Here is a 22,588-nt window from a genome sequence, read left to right as displayed (position 1 = left end):
GAGTAATGGCTTTACCCTTTGAAATCAACTTTTTTTTTTTTTTTTTGCGATTTTTGGGTCACACCTAGCAATACACAGGGATTACTCCTGGCTCTGCACTCAGGAATCACCCTTGGCGGTTCTCAGAAGACCATATGGAATGCTGGGAGTCAAACCCGAGTTGGCAGTGTGCAAGGCAAACACCCTACCCGCTGTACTATTGCTCCAGCGCCTGAAACCAACTTTCTTATCATGCTGTTTCCACTCGAGAAAAAATTGTGGTTGGACATATCCTGAATCCTCCAGAGGATTTAGGATTTCAACTACTTCAACTACTGCCTTTTCGTGTTTCTTTTTTTTTTCTTTCTTTCTTATTTTTGTTTTGGGCCCACAGTCAGTGGTACTCTGGAATCACTCCTGGTCTGTAATCACTGCTGGTGGGCTCAGGGGAAAACATGTGGTGCCAGGGATCAAATCCAATTTGACCTTGTTCAAAGCAAGCACTTGACCCGCTGAACTGACTCCAACTCCCATTTTTGATGTTTTATGTTTTTAAATTAAAAGAAAATACTCTTTTCCTTACAATGTAAGAAATATTCTGGGATTGTAGCAATGGTACAGCAGGTAGGGTGCTTGCTTTGCACTCTGCTGATGGGGGATTCCATCTCCAGCATCCTATATAGTCCCTTGAGTCTAGCCCCATATAGTCCCTGGGGAGTCATCCCTGAGAGCCCAGAGGCAGGAAGAAGCCCTGTGCACTGCCAGGTGTGGCCCCAACACAAAACACATCCACCCACAAGCCCCCTCAAGAATTTTTTTCCACTGAGGGTAGAGAATTTAACTATAATATTGAATCTTTATATATACAGTTAAATTGTTAACATCTTATTCTGACAATTGAGAGTTTTCTATTACGATTATTGTCTTTTTTTTTTTTTTTTGCTTTTGAGCCATACCCCATTGTACTCTCGGGCTACTCAAAGCTTGGTGCTTGGTGGTCACTGACCAAGTGCTTCCCAGAGCTCCCAGAATCAATACAGGGCTCCCTCATGCAAAGCTTACACCCCAGACCTGCCTCAAGATTTTTTTGGGGGGAAGGGAGATAGAACTCTCTTCCTCTTGGAGCAAGCCTATAATCCACTGTAATTATTGAACATTCTGACTTACGTTGCTATATAGATAAAAGTAGGAATGCTTTTTTTTTTTCCTTTTTGGGTCACACCCGGTGATGCACAGGAGTTTCTCCTGGCTTTGCACTCAGGAATTACTCCTGGCAGTGCTCAGGGGACCATATGGGATGATGGGAATCAAACCCGGGGTTGGTCACGTGCAAGGCAAATGCCCTAGCTGCTGTGCTATCGCTCCAGCCCCAAAAGCATTCCTATGCTTTTAATATCAGTAGTTAATTTGAAGTTTCAAATGTTCTTTAATATTTCACTTTTTCATGCTGACTGGGATATTTTCTGCAGAATGGTGTGGGGGATATAATATGAATATTTTCTTTTTCTTTTTTTTTTTTGCTAGTTTTGGGGTCACATTTGATCCACACCTGGTGGTGCTGGTGTGTGAGGTGGGAAGAGGAAGTCACCACTCTTAGCTCTGTCCTGGGTATTGGGTACACTCCAGGGAAGAGATACAAAAATTTGATTTTGGGCCACACCTGGTAGTGCTTAGGGTTTACTACTGGCAGGTCTTGGGGGAATATAAGTGGGGTGCCCTGATCGAACCCAGGTCAGTTTGGCAGTGCAAGACAAGTACTTTACCTGCTGTATTATCTCTCCAGCTACCCTTGCTCCCTGAAACAAAAATTTAAAATAACCATGACCAGTTCCACTGAATTTGATTAAATTAATAAAAAAAAACTATCTCTAAATGTATTAACACACTTCCTTCTTTATCCAAACCCTGGTTTCCTTTTTCTTTAAACATTTGGCTGAGATAGCTCAAAGGACTGGAAAGCTGCTTTTGTTGGAACACTGCATTAAGTCTTTGGTACCACATGGTCCCAAGATCACCAACATGGTCCCAAAACCAAATAAAATAAAATCATAAACACGAGGCCTGTGTAACACAGTAGTAACAAATGCACTTGCCTTGCATGTATATGGCCTTGGTTTCATTCCAGGCAGCACAAAGAAAAAAGTTTTTTTTTTAAAAAAAAAGCTACCATATACATGAATTCAACCTGCAGACATTTAATGTTCACTGTAGGCCCAGACATGGATCATACTTGACGTTAAGCAATTTCTAGAAGAGCAAAAAAACCCACAGATTTTTATGAATCCTTTCAGTTTTTTTTTTTCTTTTGGTCATACCCAGCAATGCTCAGGGGTTACTCATGGCTCTGCACTCAGAAATTACGCGTGGTGGTGCTTGGGGGACCATGTGGGTTTCCGGGCATTGAACCCAGGTTGGCCGCATGCAAGGCAAACACCGTACCTGCTGTACTGTCGCTCCAGTACCTCCTTTCAGTTTTTTCTAATCTACCAAACTGAAAAGGGAATGGAGGGGTGGCAAAACTCTCCCTGCCCCACTCACTCGAGTAAAACTTACAATTTAGAGGTGACCCGGTTTGTAGAAAGCGTGGTCAGTTACAATTTTGATTTGGAGAAAAATGTGCTAAGCTTCTATGTTCTTATTTTCTTTGTGTGTGTTGGGGGGGAGGGTGGTGGAGGGATCACATCCGTCGATGCTCAAGGATCACTCCTGGCGGTGTTGGAGGACCAAGTGGGGCACCAGGGTTCAATCCAGGGTTGGCCGCGTACATGGCAAGTGTCCCTACCCGCTGTTCTATCTCTACGTCCCTATGTCCTAATTTTCCTCATAAATTGTGAGCTTTGAAATCTATAGGATCCGTTCCAGTCCTCTCTTCCGCTCCAGTTTCCCTTCCGCTCCAGTTTCACAGTATTCAGAAGACTGTGGGGTTTGCGATATTTAAGGAGCTCATGGAGGACAACCGAGGTTACGATCATGGATGAGCAACTCTCCTGAACAAAAACCCTATTTGGGCCAGAAAGGGACTGAAAACCACACTCCAAACCGCCTCTCGATCGGGTGGAGGTTCTCGGGTTTAGAAGCGGCCCGTTTCTAACTCTGAACCAGAACGGGGTGGGAGTGGGGGTGGGGGTGGGCTTCGCATAGCCCACCTCCTCCCTCGGCACGAAGGAACCCAGGCGCAGCCCACCGTGGGGGATCTTACTCGCTTTTCCAGTTACTTCGTCAACTAGGCAGGCGGCTTGGAACTAACGGACCATGCTCCAGACTCGACGCGCGGGAAGGAGTGTGTGGGTGCGGGGCAGTGGGCGTGGGGCGTTCCCCACCTGAGGGGGGCAGGCCCACAATGCCTCGCGAGAAGGCTAGGGCGCGAACGGGAAGGTGAGGGGGGCTGCGACGGCGACATCCGGCCGAGGGCGCCGAGGCACTGGAACCCTGCGGTTTGACCGTTCCACGCTCGAACCGGCGGCTTCCCGGAGTGTGTGACCCCCTTCGGGGTGACCATCCTGATTAACCACCTCAAAGTTCCCCCCCTACAACAGGCCACGGGAGTGAGGAAATGCGCAGGAGGTGGAGAATCCAGTGGGCCTGTCGTTCCAAGCTTAGATTTCCATCTTAAAAAAGAAATCTTTATCTTTTATTTTTTTAAGTCTTTGCGGTCAGGATGTATATTTGGTGGGAAACCTAATCGGGATCTGTCACGATCACAGTGTAAATGTTGAGCCGCTCGAGAGCACAGCCGCGTTTGCGGAAGTGCAAAGCCCAAGGCCGCGTGCAGCCAGGCCGCAGGCTCCGCCCCTTCCGCCTGATGTCTCGCGGCGCCAGCGCGCGCGCGCGCCGCGGGATTTAGACGCGCGGGCTTCGGACGCCGTCGGTCGGCGCGGCTGCGCTGGGCAACTGGGCACTTTGAAATGCAGCGCGATTTAATGAGTTTCCCCCTGGCCCCGGCTGTGCGCGTGAAGCTCGTGTCTGCAGGTTTTGAGACCGCAGAGGAACTCCTCGAGGTGAAACCCTCGGAGCTCAGCAAAGGTAAGGATTCCCGACGGCGACCCTTGCACGCCTGTCGCCGTAGGTGCCGCCCACGTCTCATTTCTCCCGCTTTCGGGTTGCAGCCCCTCTCCTGGGCAATTTCCGCTGCTCGCTGTTGCCACGTTTATGTCCTGAAGCTACCTGGTCCCACTTCAAAGTTATCTGAATGGTTAGGACTGTTTCGTCTTGAAACGTTTGCTGGTTGCTTTCTCTGCGGATGCCGTCCGAAAACTAGATGATAATGTCATTTGTAACTCCCCCGCCTCCCTCTTAATGTGCATTATATTCACTATCATCCCGTTGTTCATCGATTGCTCGAGCATATATACATGAAGTAACTGATGTTTGGGGAGGTTAAGTAACTTTTGTTGGAGACTGGGCTAAGTAGTGGAGCTGGGATTGGAATCCAGACAGGCTGTCCCAACACAAGGGACTGAATTTGAGAAATGCATGATTGTGATAGGACTCGTCATTCAAGAGTGAAACAGCGGTAGAAAAGCATTCTTTCTCTAGTGAGCCTCTGGAAGACCCTCATATTCAAGAACACTGGGTTATTATGCATTCGTGGGAGTCACTGTTCGAAGGTAGACAAGAATGACAAGTTGTGCACATTATATTACCTTATGCACAACACCGTGTTATTAGAGACCATGTTAGAAGATGATTTTATTTCATTTTGGATTTTGAGTCACTGCGTGCCCAGGAGACTAGCCCAGCTTTCGTGCTCCCGGGTTGTTCTTGGCACAAGTGCTGGGGAACCATGCACTACTTAGGGATAGAACACGGTCTTCTGCAAAGCTTGCAACTATTGAACATTCTCTCTACCCTAGAAAAGGTTGTTGTTTTTTTCTTTTTGGAGGGCTCTGATGGGCCACACCTTGCAGTGCTGGAGATTGAACTCGGGTCTGGTTCATGCAAAGCAGGTGTATTAATTCCTATATTACCTCCCCTGTCCCTACAGGAGATATTTTAGTAATTGCTCATAATGATGGAAAGTAAGATTTCAATTTTCCACTCTGTACATGTTGTAGATGCAATGTTAACTATACGCCTAGTCTGTGTTTCAGTTTGCTGAACTCTTCCCCCTCCACTAACAAATTGATTTTACCACTAAATGAAAGGGTCCAAAAATAGTAAGAGCTAACAATTATTGAGCATTTTGGATATTCTGTTACTCTTTCAGGCTCTTTACATGTTTCATTCTCATTTATTTATTTTGCCACATCTGGCAGTACTCGGGTTATTCCTGGGTCTGCACTCAGGAATTATTCCTGGCGATGCCCAGGAGACCATATGGGATGTTGGGAATCAGCCCGGGTTGGCCATAGGCCTAACGCCCTATCTGCAAAGAAATGCCCCTCCAAAGTACCAAAAAAAAAAAAAAAAACAAAAAACCCAACTTACGCACACATAGTGACTATGTAGTATGTGGTGTGCTGGACTTCCAAATTCAAATAAACTAGATTGTGTGTTTTGGTTTGGGGGGCCACACCTCTGGTGTCAGGGAGAACTGTCTACCATTACCTGACTGGATTGGCTTTTTTTTTTTTTTCATTCTTTTGGTGAAGTAGGCACACCTGGTGATGCTCAGGGCTTCTCTCAGGGATCATTTCAGGTGGTGCTCAGGGCACCACATGCTGTGGAGGGGATTGAATCTGGTCACCCTCATGCAAGACAAACAGATTACTGCCAAACTATCTCTCCTGCTCATTGGCACCATAATATCTTTTTTCTTTTCTTTTTTTTGCGGGGGCGGGGGGTCACATTCAGCAATACTCAGCCCTACCCGATGCCGCTGTATAATATAGTTAATTTTTTTTTTTTTTTTTTTTTTTGCTTTTTGGGTCACACCTGGTGATGCACAGGGGTTACTCCTGGCTTTGCACTCAGGAATTACTCCTGGCAGTGCTCAGGGGACCATATGGGATGCTGGGAATTGAACCCGGGTTGGCTGTGTGCAAGGCAAACCCCCTACCCGCTGTGCTATCTCTCCAGCCCTCATATAGTTGATATTCTTAACAAACTCATAAATGATTTCTTTTTTCTTTTTGGGTCACACCCAGCAATGCTCAGGGGTTACTCCTGGTTCTCCACTCAGAAATTGCCCCTGGTGGTGCTCGGGGGACCATAAATGGATGCTGGGATTTGAACTCGGGTCCACCGTGTGCAAGGCAAACACCCTACCACTGTGCTATCACTCCAGCCCCTCATAAGTGATTTTATCTGCTCCTATCTGCTGTACTATTGCTCTGGTCCCAAGCATTCTCTCTTGTCTTTTGCTTTTTGGGGGGTCACACCTGGCAATGCTCAAGGGTTACTCCTGGCTCTGCACTCAGGAATTACTCCTGGCGGTGCTTGGGGGACCATATGGGATGCCAGGGATCAAAACTGGGTCGTCCGTGTGCAAGGCAAATGCCCTACCCACTGTACTATTGCTTCGGCCTGCATTACATTCTCTCTTTTCAAACCTAATTATTGTTGGATAGGAATGAAATTGTGTACTTGAGCAAACATAAGTGTGTGAAAGTGGAAGTCTCATTAAATAGCAATACATAAATTTTTCATGCTTCTCAATCATGAATTACACATATACTTCTCAAAATTGCATCTTAGGGACCAAGTGAAATTATAGCCGCATTGCCTTATATGCAGCAACCTGGGTTCAATCCCTGGCATCTAATATGGTCCCCTGAACACTGTAGTACTGTCGTCCCATTGTTCATCGATTTGCTCGAGTGGGCACCAGTAACATCTCCATTGTGAGACTTGTTACTGTTTTTGGCATATCGAATACGCCACGGGTAGCTTGCCAGGCTGAACACTACCAGGAGTAATTCTTGAGTGCAGAGCCAGGGAGTAAAGCCTGAGCATTGCTGGGTGTGGCCCCCAAACATAAATAAATAAAATTGCATCTTATTTTAGGCAGTTAAGGTATTTTTATAGAAATAATTCGTACACATTGATGCCAGAAATACAGTATAGTACAGAAGCAATTAGGCACTCGCCCTGCATGCAGCCTAGCCAGGTTTGATCCTTGACACCACATGTGGTCTCCTGAGCACTGCTAGAAATGATCCCTGAGCATAGAGCCAGGAATAAAGAACAACTGGGTGTGTCTTCAAAACCAAAAATAAAATATATATATATTTTTATTTTGCTTTTTGGGTCACACCTGGCGATGCACAGGGATTACTCTTGGCTCTGCACTCAGGAATTTCTCCTGGCGGTGCTCAGGGGACCATATGGTATGCTGGGATTCGAACCTGGGTTGGGTGAGTGCAAGGCGTCCTACCCACTGTGCTATTGCTCTAGTCCCAAATAAAATAATTTGTTTCCTTTATGAGAATAGGACTGGAGCGATAGCATGGCAGGTAGGGCATTTTCCTTGCACGCTGCCGACCCGGGTTTGATTGCTCCATCCCTCTTGGGGAGCCTGGCAAGCTACCAGAGTATCCGGCCCTCACGGCAGAACCTGGCAAGCTACCTGTGGCATATTCAGTATGCCAAAATCTCACGAATGAGACGTTATTGTTGCCCTTTCGAGCAAATCAATGAACAACGGACGACAGTGTTACAGTGGTATGAGAATAAGTGTTAAGGTTTTATAAGACCAAAAAAGGATTGTAAAAGATTTTTTCCTTTCTCTTTTTTTCTTTTAAATTTTTTTTTCCTTTCCTTTCTATCTCTTAGATACTCTTGCTGGTATTCAGAAATGCTTTAGAGGTTTAGGTTTCTGAATTCTTTTTCTTGGATAATAGAAACATCTTTGAACTATGTAAAGAACAAGAAAACAGAAAAATGTCTTTGTTAAATTGGAAATCAAATGGTTAATGGAATGTTCCTTTTTTCTGCTACTTGCTATGTAAAAATTAATGAAGATAACTGAATACCATGTTGGACTTTGATTTTCTTCAAATCAGGGTGTTGATTTTCTGTTCTTTTTTCTTTTCAGAAGTTGGGATATCTAAAGAGGAAGCCTTAGAAACTCTGCAAATTTTAAGAAGAGAATGTCTCACTAATAAACCAGGATGTGCTGGAACAGCTGAGTCAGGCAAGAAGTGTACAGCACTGGAACTTCTTGAGCAGGAGCATACCCAGAACTTCATAATTACCTTCTGTTCAGCACTAGATAATATTCTTGGGGGTGGAGTACCCTTAACCAAAACAACAGAGATTTGTGGTGCACCAGGTGTTGGAAAAACACAATTATGGTAAAACAAATGTTCTTCTCTTAAGGGTGGGCTTAATCTAATTATCTAATTAAGTGTTGTGCTGTAGGTGTTAGTCAGGAGGCAAGAAAGGCATGCATGTGCTCTGTTTCTCTCCCTGGTGTTTTTTTTTGTTGTTGTTGTTGTTGTTGTTTTTTGTTTTTGGGTCACACCCGGCACTGCACAGGGGTTACTCCTGGCTCTGCACTCAGGAATTACTCCTGGCAGTGCTCAGGGGACCACATGGGATGCTGGGAATCGAACCCGGGTTCACCACTGGCAAGGCAAATGCCCTAACTGCTGTGCTATTGCTCCAGCCCCTCCCTTGTGTTTTTGAGCCTCACCCACCATTGCTCACACTCTCCTGGCTCTGGGCTCCAGGATCACTCCTGGTGGTACCCCTGGGGCTATATGTTTATATATGTTTGGTGTTTTTGAGTCACACCTGGTGATTCTCAGGCTTTACTCCTGAGTCTGCACTCAGGAATTACTCCTGGCAGTGCTAGGGGGACCAAACGGGGTGCTGAGGATCGAAACTGGGTTGGCCATGTGCAAGGCGAACACCTGCTGTACTAGTAGCTTGGGCTCCTCTTTTCCCCCTCCTTCACCCTGTCCCACCTATATGTTCTGTCAAGGACCATACTTCAGCAGCATGCAGGGCAAAGCTCCTTAATCCCTATACTACGTGCTCTTAATTGAACTATTGTTAAGTAGATACATCAAACATATTTTACCATTTGTTTCCTCAACCCCTCATTCTGATAAGTTAATGTAATTAATTTTATTTAGTCAAATAATTAACTATTTTCAGTGCATTGTAGTATGGTGATGAAGGTAAATAAGCAGTCTTTTGTTTTACTGCATAATTAATTCTTGAGGCTAGATTTGAAAAGAAAATGTTTGAAAGTATATTTACCTATAAGAAAGGATTCCATTCCCTAAGGCCTAAAAACCATTAAGAATTTAAGTACTGGGGATGTGCTCAATTGGGGTAAAGGATTTGCTTTGCTTGTATGCGATCTGGCTTCGATCCTGGAAACCTCCATAAAAGGGGGGTGGGTGGGAAATCTCTTTTTTTTTTTTTGGGAAATCTCTTAATTATGATTTTCTAGATATAGCATCCCCTTAATCCAAGCAGCCATTGATGCACATATATTTGGAGCCATCTTTATTGCCTTGGGAGTATATTTGTATTTATATATTTGGTCTCTGAACTATCTCCTCACCCTTTGATGATAATATAGTGGGTGGTGATCTGGAGTTCAAAAAACAGTGGCTTAGAGGTGAATGATTTTACAGTTCTACTTCTTTATCTTGACAGTATGCAATTGGCAGTAGATGTGCAGATACCAGAATGTTTTGGAGGAGTGAATGGTGAAGCGGTTTTTATTGATACCGAAGGAAGTTTTATGGTTGATAGAGTGGTAGATCTTGCTACTGCCTGTATTCAGCACCTTCATCTTATAGCAGGAACACAGATGGAAGAGGGTAAGTTCGCAAGTGTTCCTCTTTATTCTGTATAATAACTTTTGCTTCTTGTTGTTATTATTTTAGGGCCACATCTGGCAGTGTTCTGGGCTTATTTCTGGCTCTGTGCTTAAGGATATCTCTTGTAAGTGATAAAGGGGATCTATGTGATAACAGGGAATGAACTAGGGTTAGGTATGTGGTAAGCAAGCACCTTACATGCTGTACTATATTTCTAGTCTCTGAAATTTGCTTTTGTATCTGTATTCATTATTAGGAAAAAACATTTAAAATGTGAAACTTAGGGGCTGGAGAGATAGCACACCCGATAGGGCATTTGCCTTGCACGCGGCTGACCCAGGTTTGATTCCCAGCATCCCATATGGTCCCCTGAGCACCGCCAGGGGTGATTCCTGAGTGCAGATCCAGGAGTAACCCCTGTGCATTGCCAGGTGTGACCCAAAAAGCAAAAAAAAAAAAAAAAAAAGAAAAAGAAACTTAACAATTTGACAGTGTACTAGAGTTAAACACTTATAAAATACAAAATACCACAAGCTTAACTGCTATTTTGTTTTTTCCTTTCATGAACTCCACTTTTTCGCTGCTGAAAGTTACTGGCAATATCTGTATATGTGTTTCAGTTTATGACTTGAACCGTCCGATATTCCATATATGAACTAGGGGGAGGGCTTGTTCGTTTTGTTTTGGGGCCACACCCAGCGGTGCTCAGGTTTACTTCTGGCTCTACACTGAGGAATCACTTCTTGTGGGCTCATGGTGCTGGGAATCAAACTTGGGTTGATTACATGCAAGGCAAGCACCCAACTACTATTACTCTGTCCCTATTCTTTTATTTATTTATTTATTTATTTATTTATTTATTTATTTATTTATTTATTCTTTTTGGGTCGCACCCAGCGATGCTCAGGGGTTACTCCTGGCTTTGCACTCAGGAATTACTCCTGGCAGTGCTTGGGGAACCATATGGGATGCCGGGGATCGAACCCGGGTCGGCTGCATGCAAGGCAAACGCCCTACCCGCTGTGCTATCGCTCCGGCCCCCCTATTCTTTTTCTTTAGGAAGTGCAGGGGATCAAACCAAGGGCTTCACACCTGTGAGGCAAGTGTCCTACCATTCAGCTGCAATGCAGGCCCTAATTTTCAAGTAGTTTTTAAAATTTTCATAGGATGTTTGGGTTTCCTTTAAGTGAGTGTAATCATCTGGGGCTTTTTATTTTCATGGGAGTGTTAGGTGTTCCTTTTGTTTTGGGGGCACACCCAGGTATGCTGGTGGTGTGTGGACTCCTCTCTGCTGCATGGGTGCCTGGGAGACCATGCAGGTCTCTGCCAGGGACCAAGCCTAGCCTAGCCCAGCCCAGCCCAGCCCAGCCCAGCCCAGCCCAGCCGTGTGCATGCGCTCAGCCCATTGAGCTCTCTTTCTGGCTTCAGTGTTGTTTTTAATTAATGACCAGTATATCTTTTAGAAGTTCTTAAAACTACTCTTACCACATTGCATATAATGGTACCTAAAAATATTGCAGGTAGAGCAATAGGACAAAGCTTTAATAATTATTCTTGGGGCCGGAGCAGTAGTATAGTAGGTAGAGCATCTGCTTTGCATGTAGCCAACCCAGGTTTTTTTTTTTTTTTTTTTTAATTCTTTTATTGAATCACCATATGGAAAGTTACAAAGCTTTCAGGTTTAAGTCTCAGTTATACAATGCTCAACCACCCATCCCTTCACAAGTGCACATATTCCACCACCAAGAATCACGGTATACCTCCCCCCTCCCCCCCACAACCCGGGTTTGATCCCTGGCATCCCATATGGTCCCCGTAGCACTGCCAGGAGCAATTCCTGAGTGCAGAGCCAGGAGTAATCCCTGGATATGACCCCCCCAAGCCCCCTCCCCCCAAATAAAGGTGAGCTGATTAAACTCTTGGTTAAAATTAATCTTATTTTTAGGCCACACCCAGGGGTCAGGGGCTACTACAGGTCACTTCACTCCTGGTGGTGTGCAAGGGATCATGTTGGGGCCAAGGATCAATCAAACCTGAGTCTCCTGTAAGCAAAGTATACACCCAACCCATTGATCTATATCTGGTCCCAAAATGTACTTGCTGTGTTTCAGGGACCATATAAAGGTGCTGGGGATCGAACATGTGAGTCAAGCACCTTATCTATTGTCAGTGGGTTGTATCTCTTCAGCCCCTAAAATGTACTTTTTAAATGTTTGTTCTCAACAGATGGTGTTTTTGGAGTACAGTCTCTTGGTTTTTATCCAGTATTAATAGTTTTATCTTCGGGTTATTTTTTAAATTTTTGGTCCACACCTGGCGGTGCTCAGGGCTTGCTCCTGGCTCTCAGCTCAGGGATCACTCCTGGTGGGCTTGGGGAATAATATGGAATGTCAGGGATTGAGCCCAGGTTGGCTGCATGCAAGGCAAACACTTCCTCACTGTACTATCTTAGCTTTATTAAGGTATAATTAAAAACTAGTATTTGTATATTTTTAAGGAATTTGTTTTGACAATTTTTTAAAGATTGAATCGTAGTGAGATACCGTTACAAAGTTGTTCATAATTGAGTTTCAATCATACAGTCTTCCAGCAGCGTTCCCTTCACCAGTGTACATTTCTCACCACCAGTTTCCCCAATTTCCTTCCCACCTTCCCACTCCACCCCCACCCCCCTGTCTCTGCAGCCAGCCTCTAAGATTGCACTTTACTTCTCTCTCTCTCTCTCTCTCTCTCTCTCTCTCTCCTTTTTAGGCACTGTTGTTTGCAATACTGTTACTGAAAGGGTATCATGCATATTACTTTAATATATTTAAGTTTTACATCTTAGTAAACAAGTGTGTGTATGCATTTTATTTTTATTTTGGGGGGTCAGAGCACTGATGGTGTACAGGGATTAAGGCACTGCATGCAGCTGCTGACTGTAGCTTGATCTTAGCACTACCTATGGACCCTGAGCACAGCCAGACAGAATTGATCTCAGGAACCACCAGGTGGCCCCCAAACCAAAAAGCAAAACCAAACCAGTCAATATTTAAAATAAAAAATTGTGGGTGATAATCCTGCCAGTATTTTGTAGGTTATTCTCAGGCCCCTTGTGAGGCCATGTGGTACCAATGTTCTAATCAGGGCAGGGTGACCACTTGCAAAACAAGAACCTTAATCCCTACAGTCGCTCTCATGCCCTAAACAACTGTATTTTACATTTATTAATGTTGGGAGACTGGAGAGTGAACCGGGGTTGGTCTATGTAAGGTAAATTCCTTACCTCTGTACTATCTCTCTGTCCTCACACTAGTTATTTAAAAGTGTTTTAGTTTAGGAGCCTGAGCAATAGTACAGTGGTAGGGCTTTTACCTTGCATGCAACCTATGTGGGTTTGATCCCAGCATCCTCTCTGGTCCCTTGAGCACTGCCAGGAGTAGTTCCTGAGTGCAGAGCCAGGAGTAACCCATGAGCATTGCTGGGTGTGGCCCCCAAACAAACTTCATTAGTTTAATTTTCCTTTGGATCAGACCCTATGGTACTCAGGAGCTACTACTCCTAACTCTCCTCAAAGGTTGCTTCTGGTGCTGCTCAGGGGACCTTGTTATGCCAGGGATCAAACCCACGCCTCTTGCACAAGAGTATGCACTCAACTCATTTTGAGCTATCAGGTATATAATGTTCTTTTTTTTTCTTTTTTTTTTTTTTTTTTGGTGTTACTCCTGGCTCTGCACTCAGGATTTAATCCTTGCGGTAGTTGGATGCCAGGGATTGAACCCAGGTCAACAGCATGCAAGCACACGCCCTGCCTTCTATATTAGCTCTCTAGTCCCACACTGTTGGGAGCCAGTCCAGAGCACAGAGTCAGGAGTAACCCAAGCACTGCAGGGTGTGGCCCACAAAAAACAATTATTTTGTTAATAGCCTGATTAATACAGAGAGAATGGAAAGACGGACTAAGCCAGTAATTATGAAATACTAATTCATAGTAAATTTGTACAATTTTAGTATCTCTCAAAGGAGAGAGGTTTTGGGTTTTTATTTTCAGTTCTAGGCACCATGATTTACAAACTTATTCTTAGGATACCATCTCCAGTGTTCTATGAATGCAGTTTCCTTTTTTGTTCTTGTTTTTGTTTTGGGCCACACCTTGTAGTTACTTCTGCCTCTGAATTTTATTTTATTTTATTTTATTTTTTGCTTTTTGGGTCACACCCAGCGATGCTCAGGGGTTACTCCTGGCTCTACACTCAGGAATTATCCCTGGCGGTGCTTGGGGGACCATATGGGATGCCGGGGATTGAACCCGAGTTGGCTGTGTGCAAGGCAAATGCCCTGCCTGCTGAACTATCACTCCGGCCCCTGGCTCTGAATTTTAGAGTTCACTCCTGGCAGGCTTGGAGGACCATATGTGGCACGGGGTTCAAACCCAGGTTAGCTGTGTGCAAGGCAAGAGCCATTCATACCCACAGTACTATCTCTTCAGCCCCTCAAAAGAATGAGTTTCAAAAATTGTTTTCCTTTAACCAGCATATCAAAACAGGTGAAACTGACTATTTTAAATTTGTTTTATTTCAGAGTATTCAAAAGCTTTAGAGGATTTCACTCTTGAGAATATTCTTTCCCATATTTATTATTTTCGTTGTTGTGACTACATAGAACTATTGGCACAAGTTTACCTCCTTCCAGACTTCCTTTCAGAACACCCAAAGGTATGGTCCAAGCTACTGTACTAAAACTAGCCGAACATTTTTTTTTCTTTTTGGCTTTTTGGCTCACATCTGGCTCTGCTCAGGTTCTGCACTCAGAAATTACTCCTGGTAGTGCTCGGGGGGACCATATGCGATGCCAGAGATTGAGCCCAGGTTGGTCACATGCAAGGCAAATGTCCTGCCCACTCTACTATCACTCCAGACTTAGCCAAACATCTTTGGGAATTTTTTTCTCCTTTTTCTTGGTTTAGGTCCACATCTGGCTGTGCTCAGGGGCTACTCCTTGCTCAGTGCTAGAGGGCTCGCTTCAGTGGTGCTCGAGGGACATATGCGGGTGGCCATTGAACCTAGGTCTCTTGCATGTAAAGTAGCCCGTTGAAACTATCTTTCTGGTCCTAGCCAAGTATCTTTGGAGGTGTTTGGTTACCATGAAAAATAAGTAGCATAAGTCAATTCTGACTCTTTCTTGCTGGGCCCAGGAGATAGTACAGTGGATAAGGTGATTGCCCTGTGTGACCAACCTAGGTTCAATCTCCGCACCACATATGGGTCCCTGAGCGGGAGTGGGGGTAGGGGCCCAACCCCTCCATCTCAAAAAAAAAAAAAGAAACAAAAACCCTCTTCCTGTCCTTCTGTTTTTTATATTTACATTTATTTATCATACTTGTGCATGTAACTCTTTGTATAAGAAGTTGAGATAACAAAGGAAAAGATTTTACTTCTAGGTTTTATTTTTTATTTTTTTGGATTTTTTTTGGGGGGGTCACACCTGGCGATGCACAGGGGTTACTCCTGGCTCTGCTCTCAGGAATTACTCCTGGCGGTGCTCAGGGGACCATATGGGATGCTGGGATTTGAACCCGGGTCAGCCGCGTGCAAGGCAAATGCCCTACCTGCTATGCTATTACTCCAGCCCCAAGATTTTACTTCTAGTGAAAGTGAAATACACTTTATAAACATACAGAAAGGGAACATGAAAAATTAAAACTCCTGGAGAGAGATCAGCAGGCAGGAGTGCGTACTTTGCATGCAGGTGGTCTGGATTTGATCCTTGACTCTGCATGGTCCCCTGGGAACCTCCAAGAGCAACCTGTGAATGCTGAGGCAGGAATAGTTCCTGAACTAATGGGTATGCACCAACCCCCAAAAAAAGAAGAAAAGAAAAAGAAAAACTCTACTTTTGTTATTGATTTCTGATCCCTTTCTAGCAAAATGTCCACACTAGTCTTACGGGCCACACCTGTCTGCTCCTGACTTTCTTTTGGCTGTGTACTCCGGGATCTTTCCTGGCAGTGAGTGGGGGTCCTTATAGGTGTTGCTGGGGACCAAACTGGGATCTGCTGCATGCAAGAAAAGTTCCTTAACCCCTGTACTATCTCTTTGACTCTTCCCCAAATTTTGATAAATATTATCCCATTTCTCACATTTCCGTAATATTTCTCTGTGCCTTCCATTTTGGTTTAGTGTTTTGCATCTTTCTCTTTCCTCATTGGGAGAGTACTCCTGGGGACAGCAGGGCCACAGCTAGTAAGTAGTGTGGGATGCCATGAGGTGCACTTTAGACCATGCTCAGAGGTCCCTGTATGTGATGTTGGGGATTGAACCCAAGTTGGCTACATGCAAGGCAAACTTCCTACCTGCTGTACTGTAACTAAAGCCCAACCTAATCCTTATAAGACAGAAAAATACTATCAGTGTAGGTATTTTTTTGATTGTTTACATTTGCATTAATATTTAACTTCTACTTGTTCTTAAACCTTAGGATATATTTTTAGGGCCACAACCAGAGGTGCTTAGGGCTTACTTCTGGCTCTACACTCAGTGATTGCTCCTGGTATGCTCAAGGATGCTGGGGATCAAACTTGGGTCAGCTGCATGCAAGGCAAATGCCTTACTCTCTGTACTATCACTCTAGCTCCCAGACCTTTGGTTTATATATTGACATTTACTCTTAACTTCTCCATTGGAACCGTTTAGAGATTAGAAATAAAATTGTCATAAAAAGATTTAGTATCTTTGGGGCCATACTTGGTGGCTCTCCTGTCCTCATGGGTCACTCCCAGCAGTGCTTACAGGACCATGCAGTGCCAGGGATTATACTCAGACCTCCCATATAACAAATCATGCCCTCAGCCTATTACGGTATCTAGCTCACATGCTGAATTCTTAAAACATTCCATAATGGTTAGTTGCCTTATATGTAATTTAAACTAACTTAAATTTAAGATAGAAAGACAGGGGACAAAGCTCAAAGGGATGGAGTGTATGTTTTGCATGAGATCATTTCTTGGCACTGTGTGGCCCTCAACACTGGCAGGTGTGACCGAGGTGGCCCACATACCGCACTGACTTTTTTTTTTTTTTTTTTTTTGCCCTTTTTGGGTCACACCCGGCAATGCACAGGGGTTACTCCTGGCTCTGCACTCAGGAATTACTCCTGGCGGTGCTCAGGGGACCATATGGGATGCTGGGAATCGAACCTGAGTCAGCCGAGTGCAAGGCAAACGCCCTACCCGCTGTGCTATTGCTCCAGCCCCCCTGACTTTAAGCATTGAGCTGTCCATCAGTCCCACACTTCAGGCTAACATTGCTTGCAAGAGTGATCTCTGTGTACTCCAGCACTCTGGTTATTATAATGTTTTGTTTTTAACACTAAACATATTCCGAGGGAGTGAGAGTAGAGTGGGTAGTACATTTGCCTTGAATGTGGTTGACCAGGTATGATCACTGTTACTCCATGTGTCCCCCAAGCCTGTGAGGAGTGATCACTGAGCAGAGATCCAGGAGTAAACCCTGAGCACCAACAGGTATAGCTAAAAAAAAAAAAAGGTGAGGGGTGGGGGAAGAAGAAAGAAAAAGTCCTGAAAGGGCTAGGGAGATGACTCCAAGGGCTGGAGCACAAGCCTTGCGTGTGGGACCCCTGGGTTCTGTCCCCACATCCTCCCTCAGATACTGCTGGGAACAAGCACTGATCCCAGGAGTAGCCCTTGAGCACTGTTAAGTATAGCCAAAAATAAAATAAAAAATATCTCAGAAGAGTGTATAACAGCAGTTATAAAATGTTCCTTTTTTTGTTTTTATCAACTTTTTAAAATTGATAAATGATCAAGCTAGAGTTCATTTTCACTTTTGGCGACTAGAAAATTATATAAATAACTTATAACTGTTCATCGATTTGCTTGAGCAGTCACCAGTAACAAGTCTCTTGTGAGACTTGGACTTGTTACTGGTTTTGGCATATCGAATACGCACGAGTAGCTTGCCAGGCTCTGCCGTGTGGGCGAGATACTCTTGGTAGCTTGCTGGGCTCTCTGAGAGGGGCAGAGGAATCGAACCTGGGCCAGCCATGCGCAAGGCAAAATGCCTTTCCTGCTGTGCTATGGCTCCAGCCCAATTACAGAATAAGACTTTTGGAAATAGAATCCTGGATTTTAAGTAGGTTTTTTTTTTTCTTCATGAGAGACCAATGTTTTTACATGCCATTTTTGTTATTTTATATTGAATACCAAACCTAATCTCATCATGTCTTCTATTTGTAGGTTCGATTAGTTATAGTGGATGGGATTGCATTCCCTTTTCGTCATGACTTAGATGACCTACCACTTCGGACTCGATTACTGAATGGCCTGTCCCAGCAAATGATCAGCCTTGCAAATAATCACAGATTAGCTGTAAGTAATTCTAAGAGAGAATTTTATAAGAAAGTGGAAATTGTGTAAAATATTACTGTCTAGGCCAGAAAGATAGCTCAACAAATTGGAATGCATGCCTAGTATGTAGAAGGCCTAGGGTCCATCCCTGGCACCTTGAGTGCTGTTGGCTATGATCCCACAGCACAGAGCTGGCCTTACTCTCTACCACAGGAAAATAATGTTTAGAAATCACTGTATCACTGTTGTACTGTTGCTCATTGATTTGCCAAATGGGCGTCAGTAACTTCTCCATTTGTCCCTGTCGTGTTCAGAGTCGGGAATGAGGCCCATTATTGTTACTGTTTTTGGCATATCGAATAAGCCATGGGTAGCTTGCCAGGCTCTGCCGAGTGAGATTCTGCATCGCTCTCTTCAGGAGCTTTGTTTTATAGTCTCTGGATCTTGGCCATTGATGAGATTACATGGCACCGGGAGCAGTTTGTGGTTGTGGCTGCCAAGCTACTGGAAAACAAGGGATCTGGGTAGAGGAGGCCCAGTTCCGATCCAAGCAGGCTTGGAGATCTCAGCCACAGGTCCCGCACACCTGGGTTCGTGTGACTCGTCTGAGTGTGTGGAGAGTGGCCTTGAGCATGGCTGTGGCTAGGTTCTGGAGGTTTTCAGCTGCCAGGGCTCTGCTTGGGTCGGGGAGGGAAACTCAGCCCTCCCCCCTCCAAGGTACCCAGGTGAAAACAGCAAAATAGCAAAATAAAATTTACCTCACTGCAGCTAATTCAGATAAAAATGTTTTAATGTAATTTTGATTTGTTTTGGTTTCTGTAAAAACATTTAGTTGTAACTGCTCTCTCTCTCTCTCTCTCTCTCTCTCTCTCTCTCTCTCTCTCTCTCTCCCCCCCCTCCTCCTCCTCCTCCTCTCTCTCTCTCTCTCTCTCTCTGTTTTTAGGTCAGTGATGCTCAGGGGTTACTTCTGGCTCTGTACTTAGGAATTACTCCTGGTGGTGCTCGGGAAACCTTGTGGGATGGCGGGGATCGAACCCTTGTCTGCCATATACAAGGCAAATGCTCTGTACTACCTTCAGTTGTAGATAACTGTTCTCTTATCAGTTTCCTATAAAATATCACGCATAATCAGATGCTTTTCTAATATTTATTTTACTATGGTGCCATGGGTCCAATGCAGGGTCTCACATGCAAAGCCTATGCCATACATCCTTGACCCTGCCGTATTTATAAAGTGGATTCTGGGGCCATGAGTTAGTGCATGTGTTTTGCATGCCAGAGATCTGGGTTATAGTCTCCTGAACACTGCTTGGAGTGACTGCTGGCCAGTGCCAGGTGTGGTTCCAAAGACAGAGAAACAAGAAGGACTTTATTCAGTGAAGTGCCACTGTTGGTAACTGCAGTGTTTTCTTTGTAAAAATCCTTAATGTTTCTCCAAGAAAGCTTTTTTACCAATTTCCGACCTCTGCCTTTTTTTTCTCTTAATCTTGATTATTATATAGAATATAATCACAGTTAGAGGAATAGAAAAATCACAGAATGTAAGCTGTCTACAATAGAATGTCAATTCTTATTGGAAGAACTAATTTCTAACTTTGAATTGAGCAGAATGAAGTAAATATACTATCAGAAGTGAAGATATTAAAAGGTAGGAAACCAGAACCAGGAGACATTATAAAGACACTGAAGCACTTGTCTTGCATGTGCCTGACCCCAGTTGGATCCCTGGAACTACATACGGTTCCCTAAGCATCACCTCAAGGTGAACCCTGAGCACAGAGCAAAGAGTAGCCCCTAAGTACTATCAGGTGTGCCTCAAAAACAAAGGAATAAGGTAGGGTGAAGGTGTAGCTCAGTGGTAAAGCATTTGCCTTGCAGATGTGAGGCCCTGGATTTACTCCTTAGCACTTCCAAAGAGAAAAGGAGTAAGTCAGAAACTTTATTTTAAACTGCCTGCTTACTCTTCACACTATGTAGTCTTACCTTTCCACCAACAAATACGCTTGGTTGGGCAAGTGATTGAAGGATTGACTGCTTGATTTGGTTTTCTTTTCTTTTTCCTTCTTCTAGAACCCCCTTTTTTCCCCTTTTCTTTTAGATATTAAAGAAATAGAGGGGCTGGAGTGATAGCAAAGCAGGTAGGGCGTTTGCCTTGCATGCGGTCAACCCGTGTTTGATTCCCCGCATCCCATGTGGTCCCCTGAGCACCGCCAGGAGTAATTCCTGAGTGCAGAGCCAGAAATGACCCCTGTGCATCGCCGGGTGTGACCCAAAAAGCAAAAAAAAAAAAAAAAGATTCTTTAGATATAATGTTATAACCCCCTTTCTATCTGAGCCCTGTAATCAGAAAACACAAGGATATGTTTTACTTTCATCTATAGTGGTGGCTTTCTTTTATTCTAATCAATCATTAATACATAACTATAATACATTATAGAGAACTCAGTATATTATTTCAGAGCATATATCTCCTTTTTGGTTTTTATTAATTTTTTTGGTGTATATTGAAAGGCTTAATTGGGCTGCCTGAATTATTGCTTATAATTTATAATTTAGCTTATTTAGTGATGAGCCCCAGTAGAGGGCACTCAAGACTGTGTTGCAGAGTTCCTTGGTTTAGTTTATAACAGAAATAGCTGTATCTCTTCTGATTAAAAAAGTAAACTAAACTATTACTTGAAATAGTATGCATTGTTTAAGAAGACTAAGGGGAAGTAGCATGGAGCAGATATATCCAGATAGTAAAATATTTCAGGTTGCATAATAAACTGGTGTGTAAGTCCACTTTTGAGAAATCAAATTAAAATTATATGTGTGCATTTTTTTGCGTTTGTTCTCGGGCATCACAATTGGCACCACTCAGGGGTTACTCCTGGCTCTACACTCAGGGATCACTCCTGGCAGTGTTCAGGGGAAGCGTATGGGATGCTGAGGATTGAACCTGGGTTGGCCCCATGCAAGACAAGCACTCTATCTCAAAGGTATTGTTTTATTATTTTTAGTTTTGGGGCCACACCCGGTGGTGCTAAGGACTTAATCCTGTGTATGCTTTCAGGGATCACTCCTGGTGGACTCCGGACCATATGGGATGCCAGGGATGCCAGAGATCAAATCCATTTTGATGGCTTACAAGGCAAACACCTTACCCACTATGCTATGCCTCTGGCCCTCATAAACTAGATTTTTGAGCTTTCTCACCCCCTTAACCTTTTTAATTTTAATTAAATTAATTTATTTTGGGGACTGTACCCAGCAATGCCACGTGTCTACTTCTAGTTGTGTTATTTATAGGACCCGCTCCCTATGGTGATTGGGGGATGCTGCAGTGCTAGGGATTAAATCGGGATCTGATACATGCAAGTCAAGAGCCTTTACCCCTGTACTCTCTGGCTCAAACATTTTTCTTTTTTTTTCTTTTTTTCTTTTTTTTTTAATTTTTATTATAGCACCATGTGGAAAGTTACAAAGTTTTCAGGTTTATGTCTCAGCTATACTATATTCAAACACCATCCCTTCACCAGTGCCCATATTCCACCACCAAAATCCCCAGTATACCCCCCGCCCCCACCCCCAACTGTATAACTGATGAATTTCACTTCATTTTCTCTTTACCTTGATTACGTTCCATATTGCAAAACAAAACTCACTATTGTTGTTGGAGTTTCCCCCCAAGAAAGACAGCCCTGCTAAGGAAGCATTTGATCATTGGTTTTCCGTTAAAAAAGATTGTATGTTTTCAGTTTTTAGAAAAGGTCGCGCGGCTGCGTTGCGGCCGTGCAACTCGGATGTGTTCCAGTCCCGCAACCCGGAGCCCTGTTAGTTGATGCTCAGTGTCGCCAGGGCTCCATCTGGAGAAGGTGTACTGGCTGTACCTCCTCCGTCTGGATCCCCGGTGTTGTTGGCCCGGTTTCAGGTCCGGAGCATTTCTCCAGCCGCGTTGCTCACCAGACTGCCTCTCATTTTTCATAGTAAGATTTTATGATGTAAATTTATACAAAGATATTTGTTTGTTTGTGCCATAATGAGCAATGCTCAGGGCTTACTCCTGGCTCTGTACTCAGGACCATTCTCGTCAGGGCTCAGGGACATATGGGATGCCAAGGATCAATTCTGGGTGAATCACTTGGAAGGCAAGTGCCCTCCCGCCATTCTATCCCCTTGTTTTGTTTTGTTTCGTTTTGCTTTTTGGGTCACACCCAGTGATGCTCAGGGGTCACTCCTGGCTCTGCACTCAGGAATTACCCCTGGCCGAGCTCAGGGGACCATATGGGATGCTGGGAATCGAACCTGGGTCGGCTGTGTGCAAGGCAAACGCCCTACCCGCTGTGCTATTACTCCAGCCCCTTGTTTTTGCTTTTTTTGAGGGAACACTCCCTACTTTAGTGCACAGGGGTCACGCCTGAGTATACTTGGGGGACCATGGAGCTCCAAGGGTCAAAGCCAGGCCTCTGGCATGCATTGGAAGCACTACAGCCCAAGATACTTGTGAAGTGTAGAGTTCTTTTTGTTTTTGTTTTTTGTTTGAGGGCCACAGGTGGTGGTGCTC

General features: G+C 44.2%; 1 protein-coding gene across 1 annotated transcript in view; it reads left to right on the top strand.

Annotated features, from left to right (window-relative positions):
* Positions 1-3,831: 3,831 nt before the first annotated feature.
* Positions 3,832-22,588, top strand: part of RAD51C (RAD51 paralog C) — a 43,656-nt gene continuing 24,899 nt past the window's right edge. Inside the window, exons 1-5 of the mRNA XM_004608627.3 lie at positions 3,832-4,002; positions 7,955-8,213; positions 9,532-9,698; positions 14,259-14,392; positions 17,932-18,063. Of these exons, the coding sequence (XP_004608684.3) occupies positions 3,885-4,002; positions 7,955-8,213; positions 9,532-9,698; positions 14,259-14,392; positions 17,932-18,063 (810 nt within the window). The 5' untranslated portion in view covers positions 3,832-3,884. The remainder of the gene's footprint in view (positions 4,003-7,954; positions 8,214-9,531; positions 9,699-14,258; positions 14,393-17,931; positions 18,064-22,588) is intronic.

The sequence above is a fragment of the Sorex araneus genome, chromosome 3 (assembly GCF_027595985.1).
Source record: "Sorex araneus isolate mSorAra2 chromosome 3, mSorAra2.pri, whole genome shotgun sequence".
NCBI classification, from domain to species: domain Eukaryota; kingdom Metazoa; phylum Chordata; class Mammalia; order Eulipotyphla; family Soricidae; genus Sorex; species Sorex araneus.
This window is presented reverse-complemented; position numbering and strand designations above follow the sequence as displayed.